The sequence below is a fragment of the Zootoca vivipara genome, chromosome 1 (assembly GCF_963506605.1).
Source record: "Zootoca vivipara chromosome 1, rZooViv1.1, whole genome shotgun sequence".
NCBI lineage: Eukaryota > Metazoa > Chordata > Lepidosauria > Squamata > Lacertidae > Zootoca > Zootoca vivipara.
The window spans coordinates 35,445,005-35,461,324 of record NC_083276.1 but is presented as its reverse complement, the minus strand read 5'-3'; the positions used below and the strand labels follow the sequence as shown (position 1 = coordinate 35,461,324).

General features: G+C 39.7%; 1 protein-coding gene across 3 annotated transcripts in view; it reads right to left on the bottom strand.

The window, feature by feature from the left end:
- PRKD1 (protein kinase D1) overlaps positions 1–16,320 on the bottom strand; it is a 103,778-nt gene that overhangs the window by 24,750 nt on the left and 62,708 nt on the right. For 2 of the 3 annotated variants that reach the window (XR_009557396.1, XM_035110208.2), the window contains exons 3-9: positions 12,989–13,120; positions 11,851–12,011; positions 8,124–8,147; positions 5,296–5,503; positions 3,149–3,226; positions 1,445–1,637; positions 730–853 (exon numbers count right to left, since the gene is read on the bottom strand). Coding sequence is in view for 2 of the 3 variants with exons in the window: in XM_035110208.2 (XP_034966099.2) it covers positions 730–853; positions 1,445–1,637; positions 3,149–3,226; positions 5,296–5,503; positions 8,124–8,147; positions 11,851–12,011; positions 12,989–13,120 (920 nt within the window). In the remaining variant the exon portion in view is untranslated. Of the gene's footprint in view, positions 1–729; positions 854–1,444; positions 1,638–3,148; positions 3,227–5,295; positions 5,504–8,123; positions 8,148–11,850; positions 12,012–12,174; positions 13,121–16,320 lie in introns of those variants that run through there. The other variant, XM_060273148.1, reaches the window with a different exon arrangement.

The window sequence follows — 16,320 nt, the reverse complement described above, 5'->3', positions numbered from 1 at the left end:
AGATGCGTTTAAGACTGTTTCCATGAGCAACGTAATCCAAGGTGTTTTAAGGTACAAAAATAGTTGCTTTGTCCAAGGTATAACACAAAACTGGACTGACCCTCCAGGTCCAAGAGATATGAAGGAAACTGGCCAATATCATTCCTCCAAAGTGTTATCTCAAAGTGCCTCATGTTACAACATTGCACCACTGCATTGCATTGTGCAGGGCTATAATTCTAAATGTGCCCTATGAAAGCTATGGATTTCCTTTTCATCTAACAACAACAACAACAAAAAGATAGTCTGATGAAAGCTGTTTTTCCACATCTTGATTTGGTTTCCTTCGAAGTGCTTCGCATTCTACAGCATGCCAGGGATAAATCTGACCCATCTGTTTGTTTTGAAGTCTAATCTAGCCCTGACAAAGGTAGCAAATCTTCCTTAAAACATGCTCCAAGCTGTTCACATTCCAAGTTTCCACTCTGCAGTCTGAAACAGCAAGCATACATGACTGACTTTCTTTCTTAAAAAGACTCTTTCGCTCTTAAATAAAGTTGCTCAGGCATACCTCTGCTCAAGATTTTGTTCTGTGGCCTTGGTCTGCCTTTGGAGGGCCCCAAGGCATTTTGTACACGTGCAGTAAGCCTTGACTGTCAAGGAGAATGAGGGAAGCACCACCAAATTCATTTAGGAGTCACAATTTATCAGTGAAGTTCAGAGATCTCTCTTGCTTAACATCTTTCTTACCAGAGTGTCTTTGCTTGTGTAGTGAACCATCCACCCCTCTTTCATCACTGTGCTGCTTCTCCTTTTTGTATGTTTAATAGATTGCACTACTCTCATTAATGGAATATTGTTGCTTGTCGAAGGGCTTAAAAGAAACCACACACCAGTCAATAGATTTTAATAAACATGCAAAACAAATCCTTCCAAAGCGAGATACGTTAATTTGTTGTTCTCTGTGGCTATGTCTCCAGCAGAACAAGAGAAACAAAGAGTAAGGCTAGTACTGAGGGCCCATAAGAAAAATTCCAAAGTCCTATCAGAGCAATACTTTTACTGGGCCAACCAAAATGACATGCAAATGAAGCATTAGGTAGCTTATCCCACACTCCATGTATGCCATTCTGAGGGGTTTTGGAGGAAGAGCAGTTAACATAAATATACTAAATAAACAATAAAAAAATTATACCCTGGTCTGGTTACAAACTGTAGCATTATTCTGGCACAACAAGGGCATCACGAAGGGGTGCAAATGTGTGGTTTGGACTTTTAGATCTGCATTTTCCCACATCTATTCCTATACACTAATATTTGCAGGAGACACTAAATTTTTAGTGCCATGTTAAGTTTCGGAAGAGGTGAAACCTATCACCTTACTCCTAGGGCGATATATTGACAGTTATAGCTAGCAGAGGTAACAGTGGAAACAAGTTCAACTATCTGCTGTGCAAAAACTCACCTGATCATCCTATTACTCTCATCCTGGTCATCCTGCATTTCTCCATTGTCATTCTGGTTCATGATTGCCATCTCAGCATCATGACCCACAGATTCCTCCATTTCATCCAAGAGTCCACTGTTTCTTTCACTGTCGTTGTCATCACTTCCCTCTTCCATGACAACATCAGACTCAGCACCCGGGCTAAGCAAATCTGGAATTATTTTGACCACGTTATTGTGAAAGCCTTAAAAACAGATCCAGTGTTAACTCTGGCATGAAACTAAGCCCGTAGATATGAATACTGCTTCTAAAAGAGCATATCCAGCAAACAAGCAAGACTTTAATTCTAAAATAGCTTTGAGAAATCTAATGAAAATAAAAATAAAAGTTTCAAGTGTATTCAGAATGGGATGGGGAAGTTTCTTTTAACCAACAGCTAAAGCTTTCGAAAAATTCCCACTAAGCAAAGCAAATAGCACAGAGAAAAATGTTAAAAATGCAAAACTGTATTAATTACCGCATGTAATACTGGAACTTCAAACACTTTCTTAAAAATACCATTTTTCTAAGCATCAAGAGTGAATCTAGAACATTGCAGCTGAGTGTGCCACTGCATTTTCTTTTATGCTTTATCCAGAAAATAACATTACACTGGTGGAATGGGGCCAGTTCTCTTGTTTCATTTCTATATGCTGATACACGTTTTGTGCGAGGAGGAAATTGTTGAGTCTTTCCCCAATGATCCTTGCTTATTTATAATTCTACCAATCTTGCTTCCCACCTATGGAATGAACTTTTAATAAACATTTGTGTAATCCTTGGATGGATGACAATCCTCAGTGACAAACACTCTTCTGTCGTTTCCTGAGAGGCACTTCCCTAAGACAAGGATTTGGCAGACATAACAACCTCCACCAAGGCAAGGAGAAATGGTTCTCTTTCTAACAGTGGCATATGAGAGCTTGCTTTCACAGAAAGGACTGCCTACACACAGAGCAAGAGTACACGATAGGTTCTGGGAAACTTCCACTGGGGATACAACACTGAAAAATGCTTTACAGAATCCAAATGTATGCAAGCAAAATGCCCATCTAGAGATGCTGGTGAAACTTGCTTATCTGAGGCTCAGATATGAGCTTTTATGGGACATGCTATACTTATCTCAAAGAAGAGGCAAGCTTTAGGATTCCTAAAGTTTTCTCTAGGTATAAAACTACATTTTCAAAGGGCCAGTGGGACCTTTTTGTCACGGTAGAATGTTACCAGACTGGAGAAGAGATGGGAGGAAGTAGGAAGAAACACACCTTCTCCCCTCTTTGTAGTTGTCCAGAACACAGTCACACATTTATATATAAGAAATATTGCATTCCTCTGCCTAGATTGTCTGACATAAGATTCAGGTATATGCCCCTCCTTCTCTGCCTTTGTAAAAGAAGCAACTGCTTACATACATAGATAAAGTAGAAAACTCACATGTTCCAAACTTAACCTGCCTTGGTTTTCCATTCTTTATAACTCAGGAAGTCTAATAAATATGCTCACTTTGTCGCATTTTAAAGCATGATATTGACAGCTCATCCTCTTTAATATTTTAGTGTACAAGTGTACCATGCAACCTATGACTTTTCTTTAAAAATAGCCCCCTCATCTACTTCTAAGTGTCTTCTCTCTGTGCAACAGGTTTTTAGAACATGCATTACTATAGCCTTCAATGCAACTTACCTCCATTAATGGCCACTTCCCCAAGGCAATTATTTGGCACTCTGGGTGCACAGCGTTTGTGACAATTGAACCTGCAATCTAATTAAAGATAAGATGCATAATTTCACCTAATGATACTGCAACATCAACAGGTGTCGAGATTTGTACATTGCAGCATATAATAAAGGATCATTGTAAGATGGTCTCTTTTGGTTCGATTGTAATGCCAAACTCTGCTTTGGTGCTAACGTAAACAAGCGTGGTGTGAACCTCAGGCTTACAAACCCTGCACTTGCAATTCCCCACTTCCCTTCCATTGTGTCCAATTCTGCAAAGTTTGGTTTGCATTTTCCCCATGAACCAGGACTGCAAAACATGATTTGATCCTAGTCTGCAGGGCAAATGGAAACCCTACTTATCCGGCTGAATGATAGTACTCATTCACACAACACCATATGTGGTTTGACATTGTACACAGCAGGCATCCCCAAACTGCGGCCCTCCAGATGTTTTGGCCTACAACTCCCATGATTCCTAGCTAACAGGACCAGAGGTTAGGGATGATGGGAATTGTAGTCAAAAACATCTGGAGGGCCGAAGTTTGGGGGTGCCTGGTATACAGAATGACATTTTTCTTCCTTTTTAAAAATAATATTATTAATAATAATAATTTGCAAGAAACAGGCTATAAGCATGACATTATTAAAACAATTGATTCCCCCCCTCCCCCAGAATGCAGCACAATTTCCCATAAATCTATATACATAGTTGGGGGGTGTCAGTCATCAGGATGTTTATTTGAATGTTTTTTTTTAAAGTGATGCCATGTTTTAGCAAAAATGCCATTTAGCCACATCTATACCAGGTCAGGCTCAGGGGTCCCTTTACCTTTATACCTCCAGAGGGGGAAAATCTGCACACAAAAATCTGAACTCTGTGATCTGCATCTTTTTATTTATTTATTTAATTAAAAGTATTTCTACATGATTTAACATTTAAATACCTCTAAGCGCTTTCCAAAAATGCAAAATAAAAACAATAAAACAGTATCATAAAAACAGAGATGCAACATAAATACCAATAAAACAGTATTACAAAAGCCATATAATAGCAGATATTATAAAAGCATCCAATCTTAGGGGGTCTAGGAAAGCCTTGGGGGGGGGGAGATGTCTTTAAAAGATGCTTTCTATTCTTCATCCGGGTTTCTCTGGCTATGGTAAGGGACAAGTAGTCACTGGATTTATTACTGAGCCTGCAGCCACCTGCCCACTACTGAGATCTCATTAGGCATTGCACATTCAGTTTCAAGCATATTTTTGCAGATATAAAGGCCAAAAAATATGGAGGGTTTGTTTACAGCTTAAAGCTGAAATTTTCAGCTGCATTCTATGCCAGATTCTACACACTGTGCTTTTGCTGCACCCCTGCAGACTCACATTACTCACAGATTATATATAAACAGAAAAAGCAGAATGTTGTGTAAATAAGGTTCCCAGGAAGAGCATCTTCTCCTTAGGGGGTTTTGGTCCAGGAAGCCTTGCATATTTCTGTATATTTTTGTCTTATCTTCATGGGTCAGTGAACCGAAGTCTTACTTTGGCAGCTGGTTTGATTGCCAAAGGTCACACCCACTAATGATGAGAGGGGTATTATCAAAGATGTGTGCAATCCACCATTCTGCATGAATGCTCAAAAACTTCATGTTTTCGTTAAAAAAAATTATTCTTGTTTTCTACCTCCTGTGGCTATAGCGAATGTCAGATGAGTCTGTGGTCAATATACGGTGAAATTTCTAAAGTCATAATTGATGCAGTAGGGTGGTCCAGAAGTTGTGGGCTAATGGTTCCATGTCCCACATAGCTCTTCCGAAGAGCACAGAAGGGAACTGGCAGAAATGGACTTTCTCATCCCTCCTTCCACCCCCAGCAGCCTCCCATCCTTGCCATAGGTCAGGGTCCTTGTTGCAGGTGATGGCTTGGCATGCGGGAAGGGGATCCCCCTAGATTAGGCAGAGGCAACTTCAGCCTGCAGTTATCTGTGGATCCAACCCCATAGTTAGCAGCAGCAAAACAAAAAACAAGAACACCGATGAACTTTTAAAAATATATAACTGAAATTCTTGGAAGCATATGATGGAGCTCCTTTGAATTCTTAAATACACTTACCTTTGCATTGTAAGCCCTGTCTAAAAAGTCCCTTGAGTAGCTTCTTACAATACTGACAGACCGTTGGCCGTGTATATGAATGGATCACAAACGTATGAGGCACTTTAACCTTGGAAAGCAAAATCTTGTCAAGTTGAATAGGTCGCCCAATGTATGACTGTGAATTGGATCTCTTCTCTCTCCCAAACGACTCCGGAGGTGATTTTTGCTAGAATGTGCATATATGGCGGCAAGATATTTAAAAAGTCATTTTAGCAGACGCTGTTTTTAACAAACATAAACCTTGTACATTCAAATTTGGCTCTCTCTCTGTGTGTGTGTGCGCGTGCGTGCGCACGTATGTGCGCATGTGTGTTTTATCTTTATCTATCTATCTATTACATGGGCTTGTCACTGCCCTCTCCACTCCCACGCCTTCCATGGCAGCTTTTGTTGTGAAAATCAAACTTTAGGGAAGTGTGGTACCAAGAAACGTCAGGGCATGGGAAAGTCTTGGGCATTGTTGAAGGACTAGGTACACAGTTGCTATCTTTGCATTGCGTCCCCCCCCCCCCCCCGGAACAGATTGACTCAGTATACTTTAAAATGAGATATGCTTTTTCCTCTTCAGAACTTTATGCATTAATTGAGTGAGTAATAAATCAATTAGAAACACTATTAACTAAAAAAAATTTTTTAGTTGGGTGACAGCTACAAAATACCACCTTTGTCATTGGATGGAGTTTGGTGGATTCTCTTTCCTTGGAGGTTTTTAAGCAGAGGTTGGATGGCCATCTGTCATGGACGCTTTAGTTGACATTCTTGCTTTGCAAGAGGTTGGACTAGATGACGCTTGGGGTTCCTCCCAACTCTACAGTTCTATGATTTTATCAACATAGGGCAAGAGCTAAGGCTTTGATCAGAAAATACAAATTTATTGTAAAAATGCCTGCTAATAGTAAGATCTACTGCTCTGGACTCAGACTTTTTTATCCAATGTGTTGGTGGTTAGTTAAAGAGAGATGTGAATAAAAAAAAATTTCCGAGTAGCCAGCCAGATTCCTGACTCAGGAAGCCTGGACATTTACCAGGAAACAATTGCTTAACTAGATTACATTATGGAAACTACAGAAGCCAGCAACCCCTCCAGGCACTAAGCAAATCAGTGCAGTTATTTCTCAACAAGTATATTGCTTTTAGACTGGACAACACTGCATTTCAAGCACCTTCTGCAAATCCTAAGAAGGTTTCACATGTGCAGATATTTAATTGGACAGCTGCCCAGCTGTTTCAGTAAAACTGATTCAATCCAAGCAATAAAAATATTATTAGGCAGGCCGTATTGTACTTACGTGATTAAAAGTAAGCAAGGTACGTTGCCTTCGGTACAATTTAGGAGAAAGTCAAATTTCAAAAGAGGTTTTAGTTTTGTGTCCTTTTTAACAGCAAATTTAAAAAGGTAGCAAAAGAGATCTGGGTAGGCTATCAGACGCTACAATGCATCTAAAGCAATGGCATCTGTTTCTACATGACAACGGCAAGGTCTTGAACTGAAATAATGATTGAAATAAGAGAGTGACAGCTGCTAAATAGCAACAACAATGGCTTGCCTGTTCTCTCTTTTACTTGGTTCATTTAGGACTTACAAGCCTGGAATATGCCTGGAGAGACAATTTTATGATGTCTATTAAAATATTAATATTTTTAAAAATATTACCTTTAAAAACTTGGGTCAGAGTTGTTTGAAGGACTGCCTGTAAGATCAAGACGGAGCCACTTGTCTACTACTAAGATCAGTGAAATTGGTAGGCACAAGAGGGAGTTTATCTGTGGTGGCCCCACATCATAGGAATTCACTGCCACCTGACCTCTGTGAAGCTACCACCTATTTATTTTTGCTGGCTTATTTGGGAGTGATGTTCTGTGCTGCTCTTGGTTGAAAATGCTGTTTTTGTTTTTGGTTATTTATTATCAGTGGTTTTATTGAAGTTGTGACCTTTGCTGGAGCCTGTAATTGTATACTAATTTATTAGTATTGGAAATTGTTTATTTATTTTATTATTTATCCAGTGGGTTTTACTTATAAAAAGACAGCCAACACACACACACACACACACAATCATACAAACATATAGCAGGAACGCTCCAATGTTGCCATAGACTCCAATGTTGCCATAGACTGAAGTCCATATGACTTATACAGGCAAAGGAGGTAATTCACTTGCCCCTGCCCCAGCTTCGCATAGGGTTTGGCAAATGGTTCAGAGCCGCTGTTTGTAAAAGAGCACCAACCACATGTGCATATCTATGTAGCTTGAGGGTTTTCATGGACCCAGGCAGCTGAGCAGTGGTAACTTCAAGCCCTTTTGTGAACAGTTAAACTCCTGAGAGATAGCTGATCTCTGCCGAAAGCGGGTATTGAAGTGACTTCGAAACCCATGGAGTTCTTTTACTGGTGTGGTTTGAATTCGAGATGTGCCTGCAAAGGAATATTTTATCCTTTACAGCCAAGCTTGAGCCATTGCCAGTCAGTGTGGATGCTAATGAGCTAGAATAGCCCAATGGTCAGACTTTCTGTGTTCCTATGATTTCAGTGAGTTAACTCTGAGAACGAGTTAGTTGGGGATCACCCAAGACTGAACTACAAAAGAGTGTCTGAACTTCTAATTTTGGGGTTGAAAATACATTTTAAGATCAAAATACCTATATGAAAATTTTTACCACATTTCCAAATGAAAGAAGTGTGGCACAGCACTACTTTCATTTGGAAATTAATTCACTGCAAAATTTGAATTGCTGAGCATCTACCATTTAGCCATATTAGAGAGGAGTATAAAATAAGTACATACCTCAAAGCTAGGGCTTGTAGGAATCTAGATAAGGAAGACCACAGTCAAAACAAACAAGAGAAAAACAAAACATAAAGCCATGTTATTTGGGAAGCAACTATAAAGTTCAATTGTTCAAATAATAACAAAAAAGTTTAACCAGCCTGCATTTATCTACCAACACCATTATTTGTTCAAACTTCAATTATATTTGTTTGCTTATTTTAAATATTTCTATGCTGCCTTTGGGGCTTCAAATAGGATTCAGAGTGTTAGACTTCTTACTAATGAAAACAACTTTTAAAAAGTGTCAAAAACAAAATGTATAGGATCTTTGGATTACAAAAAAAGATGATTAATCCTGCTGTTATTTAATGTTGAAATGTGGAATGCGCTTATTCCAACTAGGGAGCTATAGTCTCTCTCCCCCCCCCCCCAAATGATTTGTATACTTCTGCTAACCTGCTAATACTTCCCTTCTTGTGTTTGGATGGTGGCATATCTAGGAGATATAGATCAAAAGCTACAAATCTGTACAAAATTACATGGAAATAAGTCCCATTGAACTCAACAGAAATTACTTCTGAGCAGACATGCATAGGATTGCACATTTATTTAACTGTCAGTAAATAATATCTAGTTTTATTGTTTTTGTCTAGATGAAGTTTGCCTCTAAACTTATCTTAGAACACTGAGCTTGTCCTAAAATGAAATCTGTCCTGAAGCTTTAAAACATATTTGGAAATGGACTTGTCATATATTATCCCAGAGTCACTCCTGTCTTTGCTATCAGGTGATACCGTGATACACTGATAAAGGCATGTTACCATTCTTGTGGAATCAATTGAAAATTTCCAAATAATAGAACTTCAATTAATAATACTGGACTGGCATTCACAGATAAAATGTTTTGAATATACATTTAAATGCACAATTTTAAAGCAAGAATCATTTCCCCCCATTGTATTATTGCCATGTATCACACGATAAAGATGTGAGAAAGTAATGTCTCACCCACACTTAAGATTTCCTGCATCAGAAAAAAAGCACTTTTTATGAAGTGCCCCAAGAGCTATGCTGGCACAATCTCGCAAAATATGTCTTACAACGGGACTTTCTGAACTCTTCAAAGGTGCCAATGCAAATGTTTACACATTCTTATTTAGGTTATGGCCTTACTACCACTTGAATTGCCAGTAAATCTGTTATAAGTCCTGTAGTGAAAGACAGCAATTTGTGTTGTGTAAATGTGTCAGCCCCTTTGACCAAGCCAAAGAGCTTGAGATTGCCTAGTGAAATTTCTTCTTCTTCAAACACTACATCCCAGTGAATTCCAACTATTGTTGGAAATGTCCAAGGAACATTGCAGGTACTTCCATGTGTTGAGGACAGTGAGCTTCTGATTTGTCACAGTAGTAAGTCATTTTGGACATGGAGGAAATCTTTAAAGGCAGATTGTGACCCTGCTGCTTAAGACGACGACAAAATCCTAGTAAGCATCCTTAAGCCCCTGGGCTTGCCCCACAACTCTTTAGTTCTCTGTGTCTTAATTATTATAATTGTTCTTTATTATACGGCCTTGGTCCTGTATACCTGAAGGAGCGTCTCCACCCCCACCGTTCAGCCCGGACACTGAGATCCAGCGCCGAGGGCCTTCTGGCGGTTCCCTCGCTACGAGAAGCCAAGTTACAGGGGACCCGGCAGAGGGCCTTCTCGGTAGTGGCACCCACCCTGTGGAATGCCCTCCCACCAGAGGTCAAAGAGAACAACAATTACCAGACCTTTAGAAGGCATCTCAAGGCAGCCCTGTTTAGGGAAGCTTTTAATGGATTTCTGTATTTTAGTATTTTGTTGGAAGCTGCCCAGAGTGGCTGGGGGAACCCGGCCAGATGGGCGGGGTATAAATAATTTTTTATTATTATTAACATCTCACTTTTGAAGTGCAGTGTGATTTATATGATTTTATCTTTATCTCCATACGGAGATAAAACAAGTGCACTAGTTTTCTCATCTACCCTAGTAGCCTATAGCCTACTTTTGATTACCAATGCCTCTCCAAGGCACCAGAGAAAAGGGGGTATTTTACAATCCTGCTATCCAGAGTTTCCAGGGAATGAACCTAGAGCCTTCATGGTGTGACCAGATGCAAAGGGTGAACAGAGCCCTACAGCTTTAATAGTTGTGTAGAAGAGGGGGGGGGAATTGTCGTGCAACTATTAAACCTTAGGAAAGCCTGTTATCTTTTGTATCTGGTCATCTGATGCCTTCTGCAGGCAAAGCCTTTGCTCTACTGAGCTGTAGCGCTCTCCTTTCCACAGCAGTTCCTGTCAGCAAGCTCCTCTCACAGGTCCTGCTGTTAACTGACTGGGAAGAGTCAATAGTATAGCAAGGCCAAGCCAATGAATGTGTGTACCTGAATGGGGATTTGAACCCTGGTACAGCTCCAGTGCTAAGACCATTGAACCTCCATCGCTAAGACCACTGAAATTCACTGAAAATTATTATGCACCCCCAAAAGGTATGAAAAGAATGCTGACAACACTTATTTATTGGACTGGGCACTGTGTATCCAGGGGCCATGTTGCTACATTACTTAATCATGCACGCAACTAAGTAGCAACATATCACATTAAGAGAACAGGAATTACACTAGAGGATTTTTTTAAAATAAAAAAACCCCTTATTATTCTTCAGACTTTGCTAACACAGTGGGTGCTCATAATTCTTATTGGAGCTTTTTAGTGTTGGCATATTATAAACAGACTCTGTTCTAATGGATATTACAGCTCAAATATGGAATGTGACTCCACAAGAAAAAGAAAGCTCAAACAGTTTCAGTTGGTAAAATAAGTATGGGGGGCGGCGGAATGCACTGAGAAAAATATGCATGGGAAAGATGCACATGTAAGAAAACATGTGGAATGTATAAGTAATTACTTTTTAAACTCCATGAGAGTTTATTTAGAGCAGGCATGTCAAACCTGCGGCCCTCCAGATGTTTTGGCCTACAACTCCCATGATCCCTAGCTAGCAGGACCAGTGGTTGGGGAAGATGGGAATTGTAGTCCAAAACATCTGGAGGGCCGCAGGCTTGACATGCCTGATTTAGAGCAATGTTTGTATTTTGGATATAGGGGAGGGGAAATCTCTTGTTATTTTTATTAATGTAATAGTTCAAACTATAATCTATATAGGTCTAGCATGAGATGTGCAAGTAATAGATGCTTTTAAAGCTGATTAAGAGTGAATCTAGCTTTCGTTTTCTGTGGCAGGCTAGCTGATTGTGGCATGCAATATTTTGCACATTAACATTTATACTAAAATTTTACCAGGTGTGGGTGTCTGTCAGGCCGACATGTATGGTGCCATTCTATAAATCAGTGAATATGGAAGCATATGCATGCATAAGAGCTTCATATACACACTGAAACTTCCTTATGCACAAGGAATGTTTGATAAGGGCATCTATCAGTGTGAAATTCAATATCTGTCCAATCAGCTTCTATATGTGAGAAGAGGAGGAACCTCCATCTTGCCCTTCATATCATCAAGACAAAGTCTTGAACCAGCCCTGTTGCAGTAGCTTAGCACATAAAAACTGGTGTGTGTTTTTCACAGCATATTACAGTGTGCAGCTTTCTGGAAATACATATGCATGTTTACTGTGGGAAAGTAATGATCAAGTGTTCAAAAGTCATTCATTTATTATTATAGAACCTGCTATGTTTAATATTTATACATTTTGTACCAGGAGAGTTTCATCTGGAGTAGTAGGTGAAAGTTCTGCAGACACTGTCCTGATAGTACTAAGTCCTGTCAAGGAAACATTTGAAAGCCGTCTCTTCCGGACACAACTGCAGTTGTTAGGGATCTTAAATGCACATCTCTTGTGATAGTTTAGGCCACATCCTGAAAATTAAAAATAATAATAATGCTGATTTCAGATTATTTCAATCTAAAACAACAGATGAAAACTAGTAATTTGTAAAGGATTTCTTAAATGCCTGTTTTTGAATAAGCAAGTTTATTCAACAGTGTGTTTAGGTGGTATCTCAGTAAGTTGGGCACTAACCCTTGATTTCCTGAGCCAGCTCAGAGTGCTTCCTTAGGACGGCTCTGGCTTGCATTTGGATCAGGGATAAAAGGAGGTGTCATTGTGAACTCTTTTGATGGCAACCAGCAGACCGTTTTCTTGCATTTCCCTACATTTCAGTAGGTCTACTGAAAGCATGGTTTAGTTGGAGATGACCTGGTTATGGTACATGAAAGAGGAAAAGAACAATTGTGTCTATCGAATCATGCAGCATGTATAGGGATAGGCCAGGCATAGGCAAACTCTGGCCCTCCCAATGTTTGGGACTACAACTCCCATCACCCCTAGCTAACAGGACCAGTGGTCAGGGATGATGGGAATTGTAGTCCAAAACATCTGGAGGGCCAGAGTTAGGCAATAGATAGGTTTAGGTGGGCACATGTAGCATGCCTAAGTCAAGCTTAATGATTTTCCTGCCACCTCAACAACACCCCCTGTTGTAGCCTCTTTATCCCATAAAAGCAAACGTCTCCAATAGAAGTGAATGAGATTGTAAATCTAAGCATGAACCTCAGTAGTAATCAGTACTATTTATTTATTTATTTATTTAGTTAGTTAGTTATTTACACAAGATTTATATACCAGTTGATTGTATTAAAACCTCAAAGTGGTTTATTACTGAATTAATTGTCATAAAATAAGAGAATGTTCCAAGAAGGGGGGGGGTTAGGATTGTATGGTCTAAACGTGATTGATTTCTTTGCCGCTGCCCAGACCTTTTGAGCATTTACATCACTTGCAACGTATTTGGATACTTCTTTTGCAAATGCACAGAGGCCAATCTTTAACTCACCCTCGCATTTGAGTCCCTGCCGTACAAGACCCCACAGCATTTCTCCGCAGTGATCACAAAAGGCTGGTGCTCTGTACGAATGAACAAACAGAGCATGGGGTCGAATCTGAAAGTCTTCAAATGTTGCAGAAGCTGGTGAAAGAAAAGATTTCCCAAAGGTTTAAGATGAAATGTGATGATGACGACGACGATGATTATGGAGGCCTAACTGTGCCTAATATTGCTACGTTAAAAAGCTACTTTTTTCAGCAAGTGGTTTAGCTCAGATAAACTGATAATAGCAGGGAGTAAAAAACATATTGGGAAAAGATTTCAGGATTTTCTTTGGTTTCAATCATGAGTTCTTCTATATAAAACCAAACTATTGTTACCAATGGAAGCCCCAGTTACAGCCTAGATTGAACTTCATCCATTTCTAATCCCAACCCTACGACATTACTAAAAGCCTTATCCAACCACTAGGAGAAATCCTACTTTGGCACAAATGATCTATTGATACTTCATGCTCAATCACTGAAGGCTATATCATTCATAGGAAGAATCCATATTCAGTGAAAGATACTGACCAGCAATCTTTCTGTGCTTTAAAGTTCATCATGTACTGTGTTGCTCATGCAAATTGGATGTCACTTTGTATTTTTTTAATCCATTATTGCAGGGTTTGCCAACCTTTTTGGGTCCATTATCAAATTATATCATTGAGTAAGAGCCATGGGCACTACCTGTTCTGGTTACTTATCTCCCCAAATTAGACCCCCCACTCTCAAAAGGCAGAAAGAGAGAAACCGCACACACAGAGACAATTCATTTTTCTAAGAGATTTGGGTCAAAGTCATATGCAACATCCTCCATCAGTTCCACATACTTGACAGAAGAGAAAATGTCACCTTATGGCTAAGAGGACAGTGGGGGGACGAGGACTCAAGAGGTTTTGTTGGTACTTGGGAAAGACTTGAAGGAGATCATTGCACCCACAAGCATGATGCTGTTGATCCTTTATTTACTGTCTGCAAAAACTTTCTGAGTTTGCGTGTGTGTGTGTAAATGTATAAATTGTATAAATGTATAACTGTATAAATGTGAAAAGTTATTCATCAGGAAATACTGTCATATAGTCATAAGTGCTACACTTACAACTTACTTTATCACTGCGTCTTACTTGTCAAACAATAGAATGCCTGAGGCATTTTGGCACAAGAGCTTTAAGTTCTAAGACCTTTGTTTGACTTAAGTATAAAACAAAGGTTTGCTATTTCAAGAGGACAGTAAAAGTGAAATTCTGCAGCATATGTGGAACGTAAACTGTATCATTCCAGCTAAAGTTACATTTCCAAAAGTATGCAGTGCTATAAAGTACAGAAAACCACTGTGTTGCAGGGTTAAAAGTGCAGTTGGTTTTTTAAAAAAAATCAGTCTGGCAATAAGAAACTGCTATTCCACCGTCTCCAACACAATTTTCACTGCAAACAAATAGATATATAAATGGAGAAAGAAGAATGTTGTTGGATCTTCTGAACTAGCAAAATGGGGCGGGGCGGGCAGCGGAGATGGCGCCCCCACCGCCCCTATCTTCCTACGCCCCTGGCTGATAGATTAACAATGGTGCCCTCCAAAGGATTTGGACTACAGACTACACCTCCCATAAGACTCAGCAAGTTTGGCTGTGGGCTGGGTCTGATAGTAAGTGGACATCAGGTTGGTGAAGGCTGGGCTGAGCACAAGTCGTGAGGTTGGTATATATGTAATAGTGCCTGGTCTCTAATGTTAAGGAACACTCTGCAGGCTAGCACACCACCAGCACTCTGGCACATGTGCACTTCCTTCCTCTCCTCCCTTACATGAACTTCTCCCCCTCCCCAAATTTAAATAGTTAACATCATGATCATCAGACTTTTCTGACAACAGCAAATTGATTTTCTTTAATCACTTATGTACTGGTTTATTTCTGCACTTTCCTAAATGCTGGTTGTAATAACAGCTTAAGAGAAATTAAAATATAACTACAAACAGAAAACTTAAGTCAAATATATGTTATTTCCTACTTGCTCATAATTAACAACACTTCCAAAAGATTATTCAGATTCTGGCAATGTACCCCAGAGGAAGTGATTTTCAAAACTGCACCACAGTCTCCTAGAATGCTTTTCGCTTTAGCTATTACCAGTTTAAAATGGAGCAAGGTCATCTCCCCCCCCCCCCCGGCTGCACTTCAAATTTCATTTGCACATTGCTGTACACATCAGTTAGATTTGATGTGTTTCTAAGTCAGCCAGTTTGTCCACACCAGCATGAGGGAAGGGTTTGGGATGCAAGTACCCTCTTAACTATTTGTGAAATTGTCATCTGTGCATGCACAGTCGTTCGCATGCACACCGCAGCTGTCTCAAGTGTACACACCCCTGTTTAACTACAAAGTGAATATACCCTAAGTTTTCAAATCAGATGAAACAGAGGAAAAGATGCAATTAAATCTTTCTCACGAAACTACAGAATAGATACGGATTGTGGCTAATGTCATGTGCATATTGCTTCAAAAACCAGTGGTGGGAGCTTAGTGGATATAGAGTAAATAGTAATGTGTACAAAGCCTTCTTCTTTTGTGTTCGGACAGTGAATACACCATTCTGTTTTGAGGATTAGGTCACGATGGAACAAAGGAGAAAATGCTCTCTCTGTGCCACACAGGTGCTACACTACTGAGGGCTTGGTGGGTCAAAATCAGCATCTTGAATCATGTTCCGAAGTCAGAAGGAAGCAATGCATTGTGTTGTATTTTACAAGAATAAATTATATTAACATTTTGTGGTGCTCTTTTCTCTCTGTGATACACAGCTCCCATTTGTTTTGATAGACAGGGTCACTTTCAGAGCAGCTTGTGTTCAGATTCTTACGCAAACTAAACAAAAAGAATGCTTTAGTGTAACTCTTTCAAGCTACTCAAGCAACCATGCTTCTTTTTTCTTTTATACTAGGTCATATCAAATAATGTTGCTCTGCTGAGTGAAGGCTATCTGATCCAGTGGAGGCTTCCGTTAGTCATAAGGAGGGTGCAAAGCTGACCCTTACATATCCCTCCCCCTTTTCCTGAAGTCTGCTGTGCTACCTACGATGCTGTTTCAGTGAGTTCCTCAAGCCACTGGCACAGATTAAGGAGATGGTCGATGCAGCTGCAAAGGAAAGGGGATTCAGCAAAAAGTACCACCATTATTTCTGCTAATGGAAGTCCTGATGGATCGAGCAGCCTTTCATCAGCAAAGAACACCACTGGATAAAATGCTTGGAATTCACGGAAACTGCTCTTATTTAAGATTCAACTACCTTAATGATCTAAT